The sequence below is a fragment of the Silurus meridionalis genome, chromosome 4, assembly GCF_014805685.1.
Source record: "Silurus meridionalis isolate SWU-2019-XX chromosome 4, ASM1480568v1, whole genome shotgun sequence".
NCBI classification, from domain to species: Eukaryota; Metazoa; Chordata; class Actinopteri; order Siluriformes; family Siluridae; genus Silurus; species Silurus meridionalis.
In genome coordinates, this window is record NC_060887.1 from 10,183,669 (window position 1) to 10,204,150 (window position 20,482).

Consider the following 20,482-nt stretch of genomic DNA (forward strand, 5'->3'; position numbering starts at 1 on the left):
TATTTATTGCTCACAATTTATAATTGTTTTCATATGTGTAAGGATTTATGTGCAGTATTTAGCTGAAAGTAGCTCACAAGACCTGAAGCTAGTCACAGGGCTAGAAGGGATTTTTACAGACTTTTGACCCAATATCACATAGGTGCCAGTTTATAATGTCATATTTTTGAGCAGGAAGTCCTTCAATTGTTAATAGCAGAGCAGCAATGCAAATACTAAACTACTGGGTTATAAAAGCTATTTGAATAAGTTTAATGCTATGTTAACTTTTTTGAATTTCTTCTCAAAACATGTAAACAACCAGGTTTTAGTGTATTATAAGAGAAATTCTGGTTATATTTGTATATCATTACAGTCCTAGTATAGTTAAAAATGTACTTTTTTCCTATGAGATGGACAGCATACTGTGTGTGTGTGTGTGTGTGTGTGTGTGTGTGTGTGTGTGTGTGTGTGTGTGTGTGTGTGTGTGCATACCCTTTTTGTGAGCTGTGTGTCCATCATGAAGTTGTGCACATGCTTCTCAGCCTTGGTCAGCTCCAGCTTTCTTGCTACCACGGCAACAACCAGCGCTGTGCAGCCTGCCCCCTGGTAGACACAGAAGGAAAGAGAGAGAAAGAGAGCGAGTGAGAATGAGTGAGAGAAGTGTGAATGAACAAGACAATTATCAGAAGGAAAACTCTAGCTGTTCAGATTTTCCATGAGGGATGAATGAGAGAAAGAAAGAAAAAATAGAGGGTAAAACCTTTTAAAGAATCCCCCAACCCCTACGCTCAGCTCTGATAGTAATGAAGGTCAGAAATTTAAAAAAAGGTGGCATGACCTTAATTAGAAGCACAGCACCATCTGAATTTAAGATGTTTCCCGTCTTTTTGTATGTATGCAGCAGATTTGGATAAGGAGTCCCATTTACCACAAACTCGTTGTAAGAATTGCATCTTTATACAAATATATTTTATTTTAGAAACGCTAAAATTACCAGGCATCTGGCTATTCTTATGGTAAAAATGTCATGAATAACAAAAACTGTCAGTGCCCAAATACTTGCAATGTGTGTATGTTACCAAACAGGACCTTTTTCCCCAGAGAGAGTCGAAAGAGGTGACAGAGTGATAAAAGCAAAATTAGAGCGCTTGTTCAGAACACACCATAGGAGGAAAGTTAGAAATGAATTTTGGCAAGAAAGAAGACAAAATACAGCAGAAAGAAAAGGCAATTGAGAAAAGGAAAACATCGGTAGTGGTGGTGGTGGTGTTGGTGGTTGGGGGGTGGGATGGTATAATGAGGCTGTCAGCTTGCTAAATGGATTTGGTTTAAGAAGTGGCTAATGAAATGTAAGAGTAAACTCTGTATTCACACTGTGCCTGTGGTGGTTAATGGGTGAGACAACGAAAGCTCTCTGAAGATGGATATCATAATGCCTCTCCCCAGGAAGATTTTCAGGGTTTTCTGAAGATATGATATGGTTTCAGAAAATAGTTTTCTTCTGAAAATGATTGCTGCTCTCTCTCCTGTCTCTCTTTTATAAAAAAAAATATATAAATAAAAATAATATTTATATATAATGTGTGTGTGTATTGGGGTAGATAGATAGATAGATAGATAGATAGATAGATAGATAGATAGATAGATAGATAGATAGATAGATAGATAGATAGACAGACAGACAGACAGACAGACAGACAGACAGACAGACAGACAGACAGACAGACTTTATTGTCATTACACAATACAGGTACTCAGCATCTACCTGAAGTGCATATAGTAGCAAAGGAACAAATATACCCGGGGCGTTCAATTCACTTTTCATTTTTAGGTATAAAATGGGATGAAGTGCAGCATATCAGCACTGGTGACAAAGTAAAGCAGGCTGCCCTGGGAAGGTTCGGCATATTTACAAATCTTTCCAAGCATTAGTTAATGTAGCTGAGGAGTATGTCAAAAACTAAATGCAGGTTCCACTCCTTAAAATCCTTGAAACTCCTTGAAACTTCTTTTATTTTATAAGTCCTGATTTGACTTTAACGCCCCTCTTATATAATAAACTAATATATGTAGCCATATGGACAAAAGTATTGGGACACCTGACATTTCCAGTCATATGTGGTGCTTTTCCAATCTGTTACCACAAAGTTGGAACACACATTTGTACAGGCTGTCTTTGGATGCCGTAGCATGAAAATCTCCCATCACTTGAACTAGGAGACCCAAATCGATGATAATGCCCCTGTGCACAAAGTTAGCTACATGAAGATATGCTTTATATGGGTTGGAATGGAAGATCTTGAGTGGCCTGTTAGAGAGCTGTCGGTGAATTGAAACGCTGACTGCACCCGCACACTAGACTTTCAGCAAGAGACATTTCTTCAGGGACCTGTAGCGAATATGGGCAGCAACTGAATATGCCATCACTGGCTAATTTTAAAAGATATGATCTGTCTATGTATGAAGCAACACAGCAAACCCAGCAGGTTTTTTATGTGAATTTTATATTCTTTTAAAGCTGTGCTGTATGAAAAGGAATGATGTGGCTGTGTTATAAGCAGTGCTTTTTTATCTTTTATTCTCTGAAGAGGGTCAATTAAATTCAGTTTCATTTGTATAATGCTTTTACAGTGGGTATTTTCCCAAAACAGTAGGTCATGCTCTTCTAGCATCTTCTAGCAATCACACACCTTCCCATGATATGAATTTGCAGGTCAGAGTTTACCGGACTTGGTTTGCAGTAAAATGTGAAATTTCTTTGCTCTGAGCTTGTGCTTCAGAATTTCCATTCATTTCTATTCCATTCATGCTTACGCTCCAACATATGCATGCGCATGAATGGAGCAGAAAGTTTAGTGTGACTGCTGATTTACTTACACATACAGGTGCATCTCAATACATTTTTATATAGATAAATAAAATAATAAATATTATATAGATTCATTACACACAGTCTGATATATTTTAAGTGTTTATTTCTTTTAATATTGTGGCTCACATTTAATGAAAACCCAAAATTCAGTATGTTAGAAAATTAAAACATTGTGAAAAAGTTCAACATTGGAGATTTGTTAAATCCAAACACCTGCAAAGGTTTCCTGAGCCTTTAATCGGTGTCTCAGTCTGGTTCAGGCTACACAATCATGGGGGAAGACTGCTGACATGACAGTTGTCAAAAGACGATTATTGACACCATGCACATAGAGGGTAAAACACAAAAGGTCATCGCTAAAGAAGCTGCTGTTCAGAGAGTGCTGTATTCAAGCACATTAATGGAAAGTTGAATGGAAGGAAAAAATGGGGTAGAAAAAGGTGAAACGGAGCCCATTCAAGAATTTAGGGGAGATTCACAAAGAGTGGACTGCAGCTGGAGTCAGTGCTTCAAGATCCACCACGCACAGACGTATCCATGGGCTACAACTGACTCATTCCTTGTGTCAAGTCACTCCTGAACCAGAAACAACGTCAGAGGTGTCTTACGTCAGAGGTGACTGTTGCTCAGTGGGCCAAAGTTGTCTTTTCAGATAAAACTCACCAGACCTGAACCCCATAGAGAATCTATGTGGTTATTGTCAAGAGGAAAATTGAGGCTGTAATTAAAGCAAAAGGAGCCCCCACCAAGTATTGAGTACATATACTGTACAGTAAATGAACATACTTTCCAGAAGGCCAACAATTCACTAAATTTTTTTTTTTATAATTATGAAGTATTCAATTATTATGAGAAATGGTGGGTTTTTGTAAATGTGATCCAAAATCATCAAAATTTTAAAAATAAACACTTGAAATATATCAGTCTGTGTATGATGAATCTATATAATATACAAGTTTCACTTTTTCTATTGTATTACTAAAATAAATACACTTTTTAATAATATTCTAATTTATTGCACCTTTATATTTACACTTTATTAGAGTAGTGTAGTTAATACATCTGTTGTATTTGGGAGGTCTTCTCACCTTACATCAGTTCGCGATATTACTAATTCCTTTGTGGCTGAATAATCTCAAATCTTGAGCACAAACACTCTCCAAAATCTAGTGGATCATCCTCCCAGAAGAGTGGGGGTTATTATAACAGCAAATGGGGAGTAAATGTGGAATGGGATGATAAAAAAAAATGCACAAATCTGAACATGTGCCTTTTAACTTTTTTCCATTAAGTAATTATAGTAAATGAGTAAGAAATTTTAGTGTATAGTAAATAAATAACAAACAAGCTATTGCCAGTCAATATAATAAGTAGCTATTAGACAAATAACAGTATAAATAGTAAATAAATAACACTGTTGTGTCTGGAAAAGAACTAGAAGGTGTAAAGAAATATCAATAAATAAATATCTATATATAAAAATATAATTGAGGCATATGTACATTGTATATACAACAGTGCCCAAGATAATACCCAAGATAATAATTTTCAAGCAGAAAATTTGAGTTCTCAAATTATACTACCAGTCCTCCTATAGCAACTCTTAAATCTTTAGCTGTTTTCATTGTTATAAAGCTTTCAATTTATTCTAAATCCATGAATCAATCCATATTTTGGATCCAGGCCTTCATGCATTAACAAACCATCCTTTATCTTTGGCTCACAGACTCACTGAATAACACATTCTTGGAATTCATTAAAAGTGACTAGGATTAATGTTTCTATCGTTGATTAGAAGTGGGCCAGCTCTAGAAACAACTGTAATACATCATGATAATTCACCATGCAGTATAAAAACATTTAATCAAACGCAAACGGGGCATTGTTGATTATAGAAATATATATTTTTCCATATTTTATATAGCAATGCAAAGCTTCTTTTCTTTTAGACACAGGGTTATTGTAATTTATTTTCAAATCTTTATTCAGTACATAATCACTATAGCATTTAATCAACATTGTTTCTTTATTAAAGTGACTGATATAGAGCTCATGGAAAAAATTTAAGATTTGTATGTACTTTTTGAACATCCCATTCCACATTTAGTCCTATTTGCTGTTACAATAACCTCCACTCTTCTGTGAAGAAGTTCCACTAGATTCTCTGGTGTGTTTGTGGGGATTTGTGAGATTTCATTTAGCCACAAAATTGTTAGTAATATCAAGGTGAGGTGAGGAGGCCTAGGATGCAGTCAGTGTTCCAGTTTGTCCCCAATTTGTTTAGAAGAGTTGAGGCCAGAGCTTTATAGCAGGCCACTCAAAAGCTTTCACCCTGATCTGGCAGGAGTATTTGTTCATGCTAAAACAGGTTTGGGTCTCCTATTTAAAGTTGAGAAAAAGGTAATGCTAGTGCATTCAAAGACTTTGTATACAATTGTGTGCCTTCAACTTTGTGGTAACAGTTTGGGAAAGAACCCCATATGGATAGAAATAACTGCGAATACTTCTGTTCATATATAATGTATCACAGTGCTTTTGTGTTGCCATATCTGTTTAGTTAGTTGACTCATTTCCTATAAGAGCTGCCATTGGTTAAAAACGCTGGTACAAAGATCCTAAAAGTAAACAAATTATATATATATATATATATATATATATATATATATATATATATATATATATATATATATATATACACACAGTACAGACCAAAAGTTTGGACACACCTTCTCATTCAAAGAGTTTTCTTTATTTTCATGACTATGAAAATTGTAGAGTCACACTGAAGGCATCAAGGGCTATTTGACCAAGAAGGAGAGTGATGGGGTGCTGCGCCAGATGACCTGACCTCCACAGTCACCGGACCTGAACCCAATCGAGATGGTTTGAGCTGGACCGCAGAGTGAAGGCAAAAGGGCCAACAAGTGCCAAGCATCTCTCAGGGAACTCCTTCAAGACTGTTGGAAGACCATTTCAGGTGACTACCTCTTGAAGCTCATCAAGAGAATGCCAAGAGTGTGCAAAGCAGTAATCAAAGCAAAAGGTGGCTACTTTGAAGAACCTAGAATATGACATTTTTCAGTTGTTTCACACTTTTTTGTTATGTATTTAATTCCATATATAATTCCACATGTGTTAATTCATAGTTTTGATGCCTTCAGTGTGAATCTACAATTTTCATAGTCATGAAAATAAAGAAAACTCTAAACTATTTATTTGTATGATACAGCTGCAAATAATTATTTGAACACCTGTCTATCAGCTAGAATTCCCTCAAACACCTGTTAGTCTGCCTTTAAAATGTCCACCTCCACTACATTTATTATCCTAAATTAGATGCACCTGTTTGAGGTCGTTAGCTGCATAAAGACACCTGTCCACCCCATACAATCAGTAAGAATCCAACTACTAACATGGCCAAGACCAAAGAGCTGTCCAAAGACACTAGAGACAAAATTGTACACCTCCACAAGGCTGGAAAGGGCTACAGGGAAATTGCCAAGCAGCTTGGTGAAAAAAGGTCCACTGTTGGAGCAATCATTAGAAAATGGAAGAAGCTAAACATGATTGTCAATCTCCCTCGGACTGGGGCTTCATGCAAGATCTCACCTCGTGGGGTCTCAGTAATCCTAAGGAAGGTAAGAAATCAGCCCAGAACTACACGGGAGGAGCTGGTCAATGACCTGAAAAGAGCTTGGACCACTGTTTCCAAGGTTACTGTTGGTAATACACTAAGACTTCATGGTTTGAAATCATGCATGGCACGGAAGGTTCCCCTGCTTAAACCATCACATGTCCAGGCACGTCTTAAGTTTGCCAATGACCATTTGGATGATCCGGAGGAGTCATGGGAGAAAGTCATGTGGTCAGATGAGACCAAAATAGAACTTTTGGGTCATAATTCCACTAAACGTGTTTGGAGGAAGAAGAATGATGAGTGCCATCCCAAGAACACCATCCTTACTGTGAAGCATGGGGGTGGTAGCATCATGCTTTGGGGGTGTATTTCTGCACATGGGACAGGGCGACTGCACTGTATTAAGGAGAGGATGAGCGGGGCCATGTATTGCGAGATTTTGGGGAACAACCTCCTTCCCTCAGTTAGAGCATTGAAGATGGGTCAAGGCTGGGTCTTCCAACATGACAATGACCCGAAGCACACAGCCAGGATAACCAAGGAGTGGCTCTGTAAGAAGCATATCAAGGTTCTGGCGTGGCCTAGCCAGTCTCCAGACCTAAACCCAATAGAGAATCTTTGGAGGGAGCTCAAACTCTCAGCGACAGGCCAGAAACAAATAGTTAAAAAATCATATATTGTGATTTCTGGATTTTTTTTTTTAGATTATGTCTCTCACAGTGGACATGCACCTACGATGACAATTACAGACCCCTCCATGATTTCTAAGTGGGAGAAATTGCAAAATAGCAGGGTGTCAAATACTTATTTTCCTCACTGTATATATATATATATATATATATATATATATATATATATATATATATATACAGTGAGGAAAATAAGTTTATATATTTACTTTTAAAAAATATTAATAAAATATGAATTATTGATATTGTTAGATACAGTTTAAAAACAAATTTTATATTAGAGGTTTTCCAGTAGATCAATAAAGCTCTGTCTATTCCAGCTGCTCTGGTGATAATAATGTGGTCATATCCATAGTCTCTCACATCATATTTAAAGATGAACTGTGTATAAATTACAGCACTATTTCATAAATACCCATGAAGACAAAAATAATGTAGAACATGTGATTTTTATTTTTTTGCCCAGGTGTCAGAATTGCACAAAATGGCACAGACAATCCAACCTAAATATAGCTAACAGGCTGTTTAATTCTGCCATATGTTGTTTTGAGATGAGAGAAAAGAAGTGAGAGAGAGATCAAGAGATGGATGGAGAGAAAAGATAAACAGAGTATAGAGAGACTGATGGCTCTCAACAAGCAATTGACAGATCACATTGGCACTGCCCTCCTCCTAGGATACATACTCATGTGCAGTCTAAGCACCCCCCCACCACACACCCCTTTGGGGCAGTGGTATACTCCAACCCGGTTGGCCTTCAGTGTTGTCATAGCAACAAGTCACATAATTCCACCTATAGAAAGTCATTACAATCACTCACGACTGGGAAAGAAAAATCACATTTTGTCGTCTTTCTCACTCTAAGTTTCATTCGTTCTTTCAAGCCGTTTCTTACCCCGTAGCCACAATTTCCTACATCTTTTCCAAAACACAGAAACGAACAGCACGCAGCCATCACGAGAAATGATTGCAAAACCCTTCTGAGCAACAGTTTCTCTGTGATCTATGTTGGTCTGTGAATTTGTGGGCGTAAGGCAGAATTAAATAGAGGCTATATTAGGTTGGGGTTTTGTATGTGCCTGTGTGTTTGTGCACATATGCCCGTGAGTGTGTATACGGTACGTAGAGACAGAGAGGTGTGTGTGTTTGTGTGTAAAACTATACAGAATAATAAGAGTGGGAAGGAGAAAGAGAAAGATCAAGAGAGTGAGAGAGAAAGAGAAAGGACTGGAAAGTGACTAAGCGCATGTTTATGCTATTGTGTGTATGTTTTTAGCAGTATGTGTGAGAGGGAAACTGAGAGCGAGGTTGACACAGACGGGAACAGGGGACATACTTAGTAAAACACCATGAAGCATTCACAAAACAAATGTAACCACAAACACAGTAAATCCTGAAAAACACATATATACATGCTATATGAAGAAGGATAACCAGACCCCTTCACAGCACTCGTCTGACAGAACTCCCCTTAGGACGAGCGAGAAAAGCAGAGGCACACACAAACACACACACATACACACACACATACATAAACACAAAGAGAGAAAGACAGAGCCAGACATAGAGTGCCAGACAGAAAGAACCAAGGAGCTCCAATTAGCAAATATATTCTAGCTGGAAAGCATTAGCAGATCCTTTCAAGCTACAGCAATATGATATAGTGAAAGGTTAAATTTTCAAGCGGCCTCTTACCACATTAGAAACTTCTAGAGTGCATCATGTGACTGCCAGCAAAACCATTATACACAGCAGTACACGGCGTGGAGTTACTGATTCTGCCATATTCTTCATCAGAGATTCTGCCATGTTGTATATCGCATAACATTTATTTAGCCATGTTAATTTGGTGCAAGTTGGTTACGTACCATAATGCCAGTAAGAAGACACACTCCCTTGCCACAATAGGTATGAGGCACCATGTCTCCATAGCCAATGGAGAGGAAGGTGATGGAGATTAGCCACATGGCTCCTAGGAAATTGCTGGTCACATCCTGAGGGTCATGGTACCTGAAAGAGGGTAAGAAATGGAGAGACAAAGAGAAAGAGAGAGTGGTTTTACAGTGCCAGAGGCTCTTCATGGATAATCTTTAACAGCCTTTATTATTACAAAGTGCTTAGAACAGGGGGCTGCTGCTACCTGCTGCTACCATTATAATTATAGAAAAACAAACATAGTTAAGCAAGTAAGATATATATATATATATATATATATATATATATATATATATATATATATATATATAAAATATATATATATAAAACAGCTTTAAAATAGAGTATTTTAAACAGTTTTTGAGAATGTTTTGATGATTTTTCACCTGACCATAAGATTTGTATGAACTTTTTGAACATCCCATTCAACCTTTAGTCCCCATTTGCTGTTATAGTAACCTCCACTCTTCTGGGAGGTTATTCCACTAGATTCTAAAATATACCTGTGGAGATTTGTGCTCATTCAGCCACAAGACCGTTAGACTCTGTAAACCATATTTTCATGGAGCTGGATTTGTACACAGGAGGATTGCCATTCTGCAACAGGTTTCGGTCTTCAAGTCCAAGCAAACGAAATGAAATGCTCCTGCATCCAATTTCTTACTATACAAATGTGTGCCTCTAACTTAGTGGTAACAGTTTGGAAAAGACCACATATGCCTAGAAAAGTCAGTTGTCCTTGCTTGACACATCATGTGTTTTTTTTCCACCCCACCCACCATTAAGGTCTCTATTGTCAAATGACAGAAAAAAGCTTGAAAACAAAATCTCTTCAAACTGCTGTTCATGCTGTATCACAGGGTGGTCTAACACTCACAGGAAAGTGAAGATCGTTTTTTTTTTTCACATACACGAGCTCACAGATGCCAATGATTATCTAGTGTCACTGTGATTCATATGAAAGAGAGTACACCATTCCTCCCTTTCAAGAGCACAGCCAGTTTTACTCTTGACCAAAGATGGCTGGGGCTCCAGAGAATTAGGAAAACACTTTTCTGTTGTACCAGTTAAGAGCTTTTTAACTGTTAAATTTTATGGAATGTCTGCAAGACACAAGAGTTTACAATTCTCGTTTTCTGTAACATGACAAACTGCTGTTATCTTTTTATTATTAACTTCAAGAGAGAGAAAAAAATGCTTCTGAAGGAATGATCGCACAAAAGTTTTAAAATGTCACTGAATAACAGAAATTAGGTTCTTTGTTAGAAAACCTAATGTCTGGTTTAAAGCACCAATACTTCAGAACCCTTTAAATAATCCATAAAAATGAATGAAAGTCGTCTAAAGAAAAGAAAATGCCAACATACCAATGATTGTGCCCTTTTATTTATTAAACAGCACCACATTTTACAATTATTTACTTTGAGGCATAGGTTGTGTTGAGAGACTACAATAATAAAAATCTTATGAATGAACTGTTGCCATGGTAACAGTAATGGGGTATAGTCAAAAGAAAATCAAATCTCAAACAGCTCTAGCTTTTAATTTGTCAGGGCCTAGGTAACTATTGTGTGGTCCCCACTACCTTCTATAAACAAACAGCCCCAGGTGACAACAACAACAACATAACAGTTTTACAGTTTACAGTTTTATATACAATTAGTAAGTATAATATAGCATATAAAAGTCATTTTTATTCAGAAACCAGACATCCTTTTGCAACCTTTAGTAAACTTTTTCTGCACATGTTTATCAGATTTCCATTGATATACCTCTATAATCCAAAACTGGCTATATGTGCTGCTTAATATTTTGGTTTCTCTGTGTTATTCCAGTGTGGAAGGAACCAGCGGGAGGGGATATCAGTACTTGATTGTGATCTGGTTGAGCCCCTCATTTCTTTATCAAAAAGAAGAATCCAGCTGAAGCTGGGGAGGTGGAACAACAGATGTAACCTTGTTGTAGAGCCTCTTGGACACAATCTTCCATCCTTGCTGTTTCGTTAAAAAGATTGAGTAAGGTAATATGAACCAAGTTCACAAAAATAGGGTTCTCTCACAGACCGGACATTTGACTTCAAACTGAGGGAAATGACTGCATTGAAATACTGGTTCCACCCACTTCCTGCAGTTAGAGTGTGGAATTCCAGTCCATATTTAATGTGATTCATGTTTAATTGCATGATCATTAAGGGTTACGTTCTGATTTTCTTGCCTTTGTGGATGTGATAAAATACTTGTGGTTAAATTAAGATAGGTACACAGTAATTCCCCTTCTTTATTCCAGTCCACAGTAGCTCATTGAAGGTTGTGTGTAAAGTGAGGAGTTAGACAATCTGCTGTTTATCCAAAACTGTAATGTAAGAACCAGCATTTAGCACCACCTCTAGTCACTGCAAGTAGTGTGCCATGCTGTATACGTTCTCTTGCCCCTTCTTAAACTTAAGGTGCCTTATCAATTATATGCTGAGGGAAATGTTGTGGAAATTCCTACTTGCATCCAGCATGGCAAACAAGTCCTGTCCTGTTTCTTAGCCAATCAGCCTTATGTAAGATGAAGGAAATGTAATTTCCTTGGTCCATGATTGTGTTTTTCAGATATATCATTGGCCTGTAAGGGGTAGCCATGGATCAAGCCAAGGTGGCAGAAGTTACAGAATGGAATTCCTTTATCATGGAACTGGAACATCAGAGTTGGAGTATGAGCTGTGATTTCCCAAAGGTTTTAAAATGACCAAAGCTCTAACCACAAGTCTTCTACTCAAAGAAACTTTCCCTAGATAAATATAACTATGACTTCATACTTGCACAATGATTCTACAGTGTACAACTAGCTTTTATACCAAGCAATATTTACATGTGTGCTTACATTGTTGATTGCCAGACTTTTTGCCTGTTTCTGTATGTGAGTTCATCTCACATTATGGATTTATTTTTACATGTTTAACAAATGCTAAACTGTGATGGCATCTGTCCTCGACTTTAGCTTGTTTATGCTTCAGTGCATTTGTTTATGAACAGCTCTCATTAGATCCCATACTTTTTTCCCAATGAAATATTATACACTTAAAAATCATATAAAAAAATAACCAACGCCTTCTGCATTGTGTTTAATCAAACCTATATGCTTGTAATCAACATACATTTTCTGTTTGATTGATCTATCATTTCAATGTAGCATCTTAGCAAACACCACATGTATGCTACTTAAAATTGCTAGAATAAGTAATTACTAGAACTGATTTTCAATGGGAGCACTCATGAGTGGCACACAAGGCCAAAACACTGCATACACAGTAGGCTCCCAAAGTCTGAGTCCTTATTATAATAATATCATTTGTCTGCAGAATACTCCTAATAGTCATAATTGGTTCTGTAATAACTAACCCCTGATATTCATCTTATTATTATCTGATTAGTTATTTTGCTGTTTTACTTATATAAGTAAAGCATTAAATAATGGGTGAGGATATAATTTATATAAATTAAGTTTAACGACTAATCAAATATAAATTGCGAGTGGTTTTTGAGACATGGGTCGTTCTTATCAAGAAACAGAAATCTAACAGGAATACTCCCTTCATCTCACCTCATTTCTAAACAGGTTCATGTTTAATTAGTTCCATGCTGTCGTTAAGATGAATGATTATTGATCTCTTCTGAGTGTAAGCTGTCTGGTACTTACAACAGTCAACACATTTACTTTGCTAATTCTTGCTTAAATCATTAAGAGCCAAAATAGACAAAAGTGATTTAACTGCTCTCGTTTGCTGTGAGTCTAGACATGAAACCAAGAATATTGACTCAACGGAGCAGGAAGACGGTATAAGCCAAGACACTAAGACGCCATGACAATAAAACCCAAAACCAATAGCAATAGCTGTGTGAAATAAACTATGTGGACACCTGACTATAAGATTGGTATGTGCTTTTTGAACGTCCCATTTCACATTTTGTACCCATGTGCTGTATGATAACCACCACACTTCTGGGAAGATGTTCTACTAGATTCTGGAGTGTGCCAATGGAAAATTGAGACTATCAGCCACAAGGACATTAGTAAGGTCAGACAGTGATGTATGGTTAGGAGGCCTGGAATACAGTCAGTGTTCCAATTCAATAGGGTTGAGGTCAGAGCTATATTGCAAACCCCCTAAGATCTACTCCAAATGTAATGTAAAGCAAATCTTCATGGAGCTTATGCATATGGCTTTGTGCACAGGTGCAATTTCATGCTTTTTCAGGTTTGGGGCTCCTAAATCAAATAAAAGGAAATGTACAAGCATTCTAAGACATTATTATACAATTGTGTGCCTCCAACTTTGTGCTAACAATTTGGGGAAAAATAACATATGGCTAGAAAAGCCAGGTGCCCTAGTAGTCTAGAATTTTGCACTAATAAGTCTACAATATCTACATAATTTGGCTAAATATATCATATAAATGTATTCCTTAGATGTAAACCATTTCCCTGACAAATAATATTGAGTTAGAAAGGAATAATTCAGTGAATTTTATGTATCTCTCAACGTGAAGGAGCAATATGACATCGACCCTCTAACTCAAGAAAACACATTGCAATCCATTGCTTCAAACTGGGGAATCCTCCAGCATCTATTAAATGCATCTAGAGTGTATCACATGCTTTGTTACTATGGCAACAGCCTTGTCAGAAGCAGGGATGCCCACGCTGTGGCCCCGGGGCTCAGCACAGTCTGCGACCTTTTGATCTGCTAACATGGGAAATATGGGGGTGGGGGGGCTGGGGGAAGCATGCGGCACGATCGACCTGGATGCATATGTAGATGCCATGGGAGTTAATGTTAAAAAGCATTGATCTCTTACCTCTCACATACTCGTACAGTCCAAGCTGCGATGATCCACAGGGAGATACTGAAGACCAGAAGCACTGTGCCTGGGCAGATCGTCATCAGGGTCTTCATCACAAATCGTGTATTAAAGTGCACCTAATGAAAAACCATAGACAGACAAGCTAATCAAGGTATCTGACGTTTCTCTTTTGTTCCGCAAGGAAATTTGTTTGCATTCATTTATGATTTATTATTATTATTATAGCCGTGCTCACTGAAGCACAGCTTAGGACAATACCATCATATACTTTATCTATGCCTAGAGTCAGATAGTGCTTGGAGAGACTCTAGTCGCATAACCCACTACACACCACCCCAAACACACAAACTATTTTCCAGAAGTGAACAAGTATGCAAGTACACAAGTATATTAACCCAGTTCATTTTGAGGTCTACTAAGCACAACCCTACACAATCTAAAATGTCAAGCAGCTTTTATTTATCAACTTTTCTTAAAAGACATTCAGCTAGCAGGTGTAATAATAAAGGACCATCAATCATTTGTATCAACAACTAGTCTGACAGAACCAAACCTACACTCAATGTAATCAATCAGAAAATCAGTTATGGCTGTAAAAACAACTCCATAAATCATTGGGTGTTCCTAACCAAAACATTTATTTACAGAGTCTATAAAATACTGTGGTGTGGAGGAGAGATATTTCTGTATAATGGCTCGCTGAAGCTACACAATCTTCCTGACTGGTCTCTTATTACCCCACCCCCCATCCTCTTTCTATCAAATAGATACTTGGTGCAATATAATAATTGGAGAACAATATACAATTTGATATGATTTCATTTCCAGGTACAAGAGTCCATTAAGAAAAATAGTAGCTGCTGCCAAAACATTTTCCATGATTAAGCTCAGTTATGTCTCCCTATATATTATCCTTATTATTATGGGCCTTGAATGCTAGCTAAAGCAAAAACAACAAAAGATTTGTATGTGCTTTTTAAATGTCCCATTCCCCTTCCATATTTAGTGCTCATTTGTTGTAACCTCCACTCTTTTCATAAGATGTGCCACTGGATTTTGGAGTGTGGTTTGGGAGATTTGTTCTCATTCAGTTCTACTGCTTTCCGATTAATCTCAAAGGTATTCAATGTGGTTTAGGTCAGAGCTCTATAGTAGACCACTCAAGATCTTCCACTCCAAATCATTTAAACTATTTCTCCCTGAATGGAACAATTTCATGCTGCAAATCCAATGACTCCTATGGTAACAGATTGGGAAATAACCACACATGGCTGGAAAAGTCAGGTGTCCCAGTACTTTTGTATATATTGTGTAGTTTATCCCTGACACCACACTACTTGTTTTGCAGGGTCAAGGTTCCAAAAATTCTGAAAGGCTGTTAGACTTATAATGAACATTATAATGTGAATCATGGAAGTCAAGATAAAGAAATAAAACATGAATGAAGAAATTTGGTGAGAACAGGAAAGGAAGAACTGGACAACTAAAACAGGGGAAAACAAGACAGTGAGAAAACCACCAAACAACCAGAAGAGACACAAACAAAAATCCATGAGTAAAAGGTCATGGACCCTGTGCTGTCATCGTTTTACTATGGGGTAAAAAAGCTGAAAAAAAAGGTCGTTTTTTTTTTACAACTGACTTTTAAAACCCAAAACACAATTTTAACTGGATATGAAGACTGGGATGAAAGCAAGAAATATTTCCTATCTTACGAATAGGATTTTTTAATTTAATTGTGCATCTATAAAATCAAGAGATCAGGTCATTACCCAGTACATGAACAAGGCTAATCCTCAGTCTCTAAAAAAAAAAAAAGCCCACAAGCTATATCCTGGAAAGCGTTCCCCAACCCATATGATCTTTAACCTCTGACCTTGTTGAGAGCCCCTATGCTCCGGGAGGAGGCATCGGTGAACAGCTTGCTATGGAGGAGCATAACACGAGCGATGAGGTAGAGTCGGAGGAACATGGGCACAGAAAGCACCATGTCCAGGTCGGCCTCCGCCTGCGAGGGGATGTAGGTGAATGCGAGTCGAGCGCGCCACACAAACTTGAAGTCACCGGGCACTGGGTGCACGGCTGAGACCAGCAGCTCCAGCGCAATAAGCAATACCCGGTTCATTGTCATGGCGATGCGCCAGTCATCTGCGCCGTTATCGATGACAAAAAGCTAGAAGAGAGAAACAAAAATTCAATCTGATAGTGAGATCACCTTCACAATATATGACGAATAGTAAATGTTGCTAAGTCTAAATGCAATGACACATGGTATTGCAAGCATGATATTTGCTTGTTTAGTTATTATTGCTTGTTTTTTTGCATATGAAAAAGCACATCCAAAGTCAGAAAATATAGTAGGGGTCTAAAAAGTCTACTCCTTAGAACTGTATTCATATTAACATCATTTATTTATTCGTTCAATTATTCATTGTGGATCCGGAGATTATCCCGGTAGCGTTGGGGACAATAACAGTGTGGTTCAGCTCAGCCTCCTCCTGTTTAAAGGCCAGTGAATTGTGTGCACCGCAGAAAAGCTGAGTGAACAGCAGTCGCTCTCAATTCATAAACCACATGACATCAGGGCCAAGCGAGTTGGGGAAAAAAAAAAATCACCATGCACTCCATTTATCCAAGGATCTATCTGTTTCACAAGCTCTCCTCAGGTAAACAGTACCTTTATCAGAGCCAGGACAACAATAGATGCTGTGAGTTATGGATTTTTAACAAGCTATGTATACACTATATGGCTAAACATATGTGAACACCTGACCATCACACCCACAGGTGCCCATCTAAAACCATCAATATTAAAATTTTGCTTTTATAATGGCCTCCACTCTTTTGTGAATGGACTCCATGCTTCTCAACTTTTCGGAGTGTAGATGTAGAGATTTGTTCCCAATTAGCCACAAGATTATTAGTGTAGTTATGTGAGGAGGCCTGGGGTATAGTCGGCATTTAAATCCATCCCAAAGGTGTTCAATAAGGTTTAGGTCAGGGCTTGGGCTCCAAAACTTCCATGTCAACCTTTACAAGTCATGTTTTTTAGAGCTAGCTTTGTGCATAGGGGCACTGTCCACACTAAACTTGTTTGAGCCTGTTTGTTTTACTGAAATTAATTCAAATGTGTATGCTGTAGCAAAAGTTTGGGGAACCTCATATGGGAAGGAGGATCATATGGTGCATTACGTGTATATGTTGTGTTTGCTGTATTGTATGTTGACTTTGTGTTTGTTTTATATTCATTGGCTATTGCAGTGTATTTAATTTTTTCTATTTGTAGGTCTTAAGGGCTGTATATTCAAATATTATATATTTCCAAACATTAATTAATTAAGTAATTAGGGAGTGGATGCCAGTCTATTGTACTACATTTCTACCTAGATGCAGTTTATCTGCAAACATACATACATACATACACCTTGTACATGTGGAGAACAGGAAGCTCCACCCAGACAGTGACTGGAGCACAGGATCAAATCCCAGCCCCTAGAAACACTTTATGTCAGCTTCTTTTTAAAATTACACTGTCATCTACAGTAGTATATCAAATGAAATCAATAATGCATAGAATTCATTACAATTTAGGTTCAAGTTTAATCTTTTTATTTGAAAGAAGTGAAATTGACCAGTGTTTAACATTTCCAAGACAGAATGCTCAACAAAAGCAGTGATTGATGAAGTAGACTATTATTGTGCTTGAGTAAAAGTATATATCACCTACATAAATATGACTCCAGTAAAAATTTAACTATTCTTTTTACTACTTGAGTAAAAGCATAAATCTTCTTGTTGTTTAATAGAATTTAGTAGTTCTTATTAATAAGAACGTCTCTAGGTTACATATGTAACCCTAGTTCCCTGAGTGTTCACACTCTGAAATAATGTGTGTAATCAGTCAAAAATTGGACGCTGGCCGTCACCGCTGGAGTGACGCCACGAACAGGAAGTATAAAATGCACATTGAGTGAGGTGAGCGCCAGCTTCTGTAAGGGAGAAGGAAGCGCCGCAGGGACTTAGAGACGCAGCGTCTCGTTCCCTCAGGGAACTAGGGTTACGTATGTAACCTAGAAACGTTCCCTTTCAGGAACTCGAACCGCTTTGAAACGCTTTGTGAAAGAGTGTCCAATCACGCCAGATTCACTAGTCCCTGACTAGTGTGTGCCAGTCTGTACAGGGAGCGTAAGCGCAGACCTCCTTGATGGTTGATGTAAGAAACCACCGCGGTGTTGTCCGTATGGATCAGAATATGGTGATCTCTGAGGTCCAGGAGAAAATGCTTCAAATGCTCTTAGGGGTATTGGTCTCTCGAGACTGACCTCACGTGTGCCTAGAGCTGGGCCAGTGCCCTGAAGCGACTCTAGGAGGTGGTGAGTTCTCCTAGACCACTACGAGACCGGGTGGAGACCGAGGAAGATGGTCGCTAAAGCTGGCCGTGCCCTGAAGCACATTCAGTGGCAGGGTTAACAGACAAGGTCCCTGAGGGGGACCTGGGGGCGGGCACCAAATACTGCGGTGCAACGTGCCCCATCACAGCCGACACCCCAGAACTTCCTATGTCAGGACTTTTTCGCCGTAGCCCTCTTATTGAAGATGACAGTCTTTAGATCTGTGCCATGCAGAATCCCTGACAGGGGGAGTGCGAGACGCAACGTTCCATTTCTGTACTTCCCGATAGGAGGTGGTGGGTTGGGGTTGGGGCTGCACCCGCCAAGCAGCCCCATGAGAGAGCCGTGAGAGGTATTGCTGGAATGCCGCAGCCTGTTTCTTACTCCTGAAGAGGTGAGAGGGGCATCCAGCAGCACGGCCCTATCCCAGTCAGACATCTCCGAGAGAGTGAGCCAGAGGTGCCTCTTTGTTGAGATGAGGGCGGCCATGGACCGGCCAATGGTCCTACCGGTCTCTTTAGTAGCTCTGAGGGCTAGGTCCGCCGTCCGGCGGAGCTTGTGAACTGGCTGCCAGGGGCATCTCTACATCCAGTTAATGCAGCAGTTCAGCCTGATATGCCTTACAGGACCACAATGGTGTGCAGGGATGCAGCTGCTTGACCTGCCGAGGCATAAGCCTTACCCACAAGCGGCGATGTATTATGCAGGGTTTGGTGGGTTATGTCGGGGTCTTGAGGGAGAAGGTGATCCAGGGAGAGAGATAGCTCACAAGCGTCTCTTCAACCCGCAGCATCGCTCGATGTGTACTTTCCGCCCCATGATGTGTAAATACAACGTCGAAGGGGCTAAAGGGGCTTTGCCCATGACCGCGACCCGGTGTCAGAGAGCGTTCGTCCAGCTTACTGGACAGAGGGACTTTCTGCTCATGAGCCAGCTAAGTTATGTAGCTTGGCTATGGTGCAGGTCACAACAACAATTATTATTATTATAATTATTTATTTTAATTTAGCATTTAATTTTTATTGAATTTTTTATTGAATTGATTTTTTTTTTTACCACAAGGAGTGAGAGCACTCCCCACTTCGAGGATTGCTCTCTGGGAGTGGAGCGATCGCATAGAAATGAGAGCAGAATATGCGCGGCACAATACGCTGCGCAATATGCGCAGATCATGCACAGAATGACCAAAAGTGTGCAGAATGCGCACAGACAGATCTCTCAGGAACCGATCTGCCTCCGCCGCTAACTTCATAGCTCCTCGGGCCTAGCTCGCAAAGCGTGCCTCCCTCCTCCTCAGAGGAAGAAAGGTGGAGATATATGGTCTCGTCGCAGGGGGAAGAAACCGGTGAAAGGCGTGGTTCCAAGCCTATAAACGAGTGCAGGACCAAGCAGGTGAGGTTGGAGAAAGGGACAAGCCTGTCTCAAAACCCTCTGTGAGGTCCATTTGCGAGACTCGGGAACTGGCGACTGATTACACACATTATTTTAGAGCATGAACACTCAGGCAGTATTTGGACATAAGTTTGTGGTTCCTATTTAGTTCCTATTTGCTGTTATAATAACCTCCACTCTTTTGGGAAGATGTTCCACTCAATTTTAGAGTGTGCTTGTGCTAAAGATTTGTGCTTATTCAACCACAAAAGCTTAAGTAATGTCAGGTAGTAATGTATGGACTTTAGACAGTAATGTCAGGTGGGATTAAAAAAATGTCCCATAATGCTTTGCTTGCTACTCAACTCTATATGCAGGTGAATAGTACAAAACGCATTTGGTCAGATGATCTCCATGATATGAATCAACACATGAGGCCTCAATACCCTCAACACATGAGGCTGTTTTAAAAAGAAAGTGTAATTACGAAACAGAGAACGATCCGGCATTGTGTTGATGGTGGAACTCGAGCGGGCAGTTTGCGAAAAAAGAAAATGAAGCCTTGTGGGAATAAATAGGTTATGGGAGCAGAGGAGGTATAATGATTAGTGGTATTGATTGAGAAGGTTCAGTCTGTACGATGAAAACCACTCCAATCCTTCTCTTTAATGTTTTTTATAGCAAGGTACGCTGCGGTCTAAGAGAATGAGGGTTGCATAATGACTACAATCCACAAGCAGCAGTAATTTATTTAA

The 20,482-nt window shown here is 38.9% G+C and overlaps 1 protein-coding gene across 1 annotated transcript in view; it reads right to left on the reverse strand.

Moving 5' to 3' along the window:
* Nucleotides 1–20,482, reverse strand: part of kcnn3 (potassium intermediate/small conductance calcium-activated channel, subfamily N, member 3) — a 98,579-nt gene that overhangs the window by 20,277 nt on the left and 57,820 nt on the right. Inside the window, exons 4-7 of the mRNA XM_046846894.1 lie at nt 15,842–16,138; nt 13,960–14,081; nt 9,049–9,190; nt 475–585 (exon numbers count right to left, since the gene is read on the reverse strand). Of these exons, the coding sequence (XP_046702850.1) occupies nt 475–585; nt 9,049–9,190; nt 13,960–14,081; nt 15,842–16,138 (672 nt within the window). The remainder of the gene's footprint in view (nt 1–474; nt 586–9,048; nt 9,191–13,959; nt 14,082–15,841; nt 16,139–20,482) is intronic.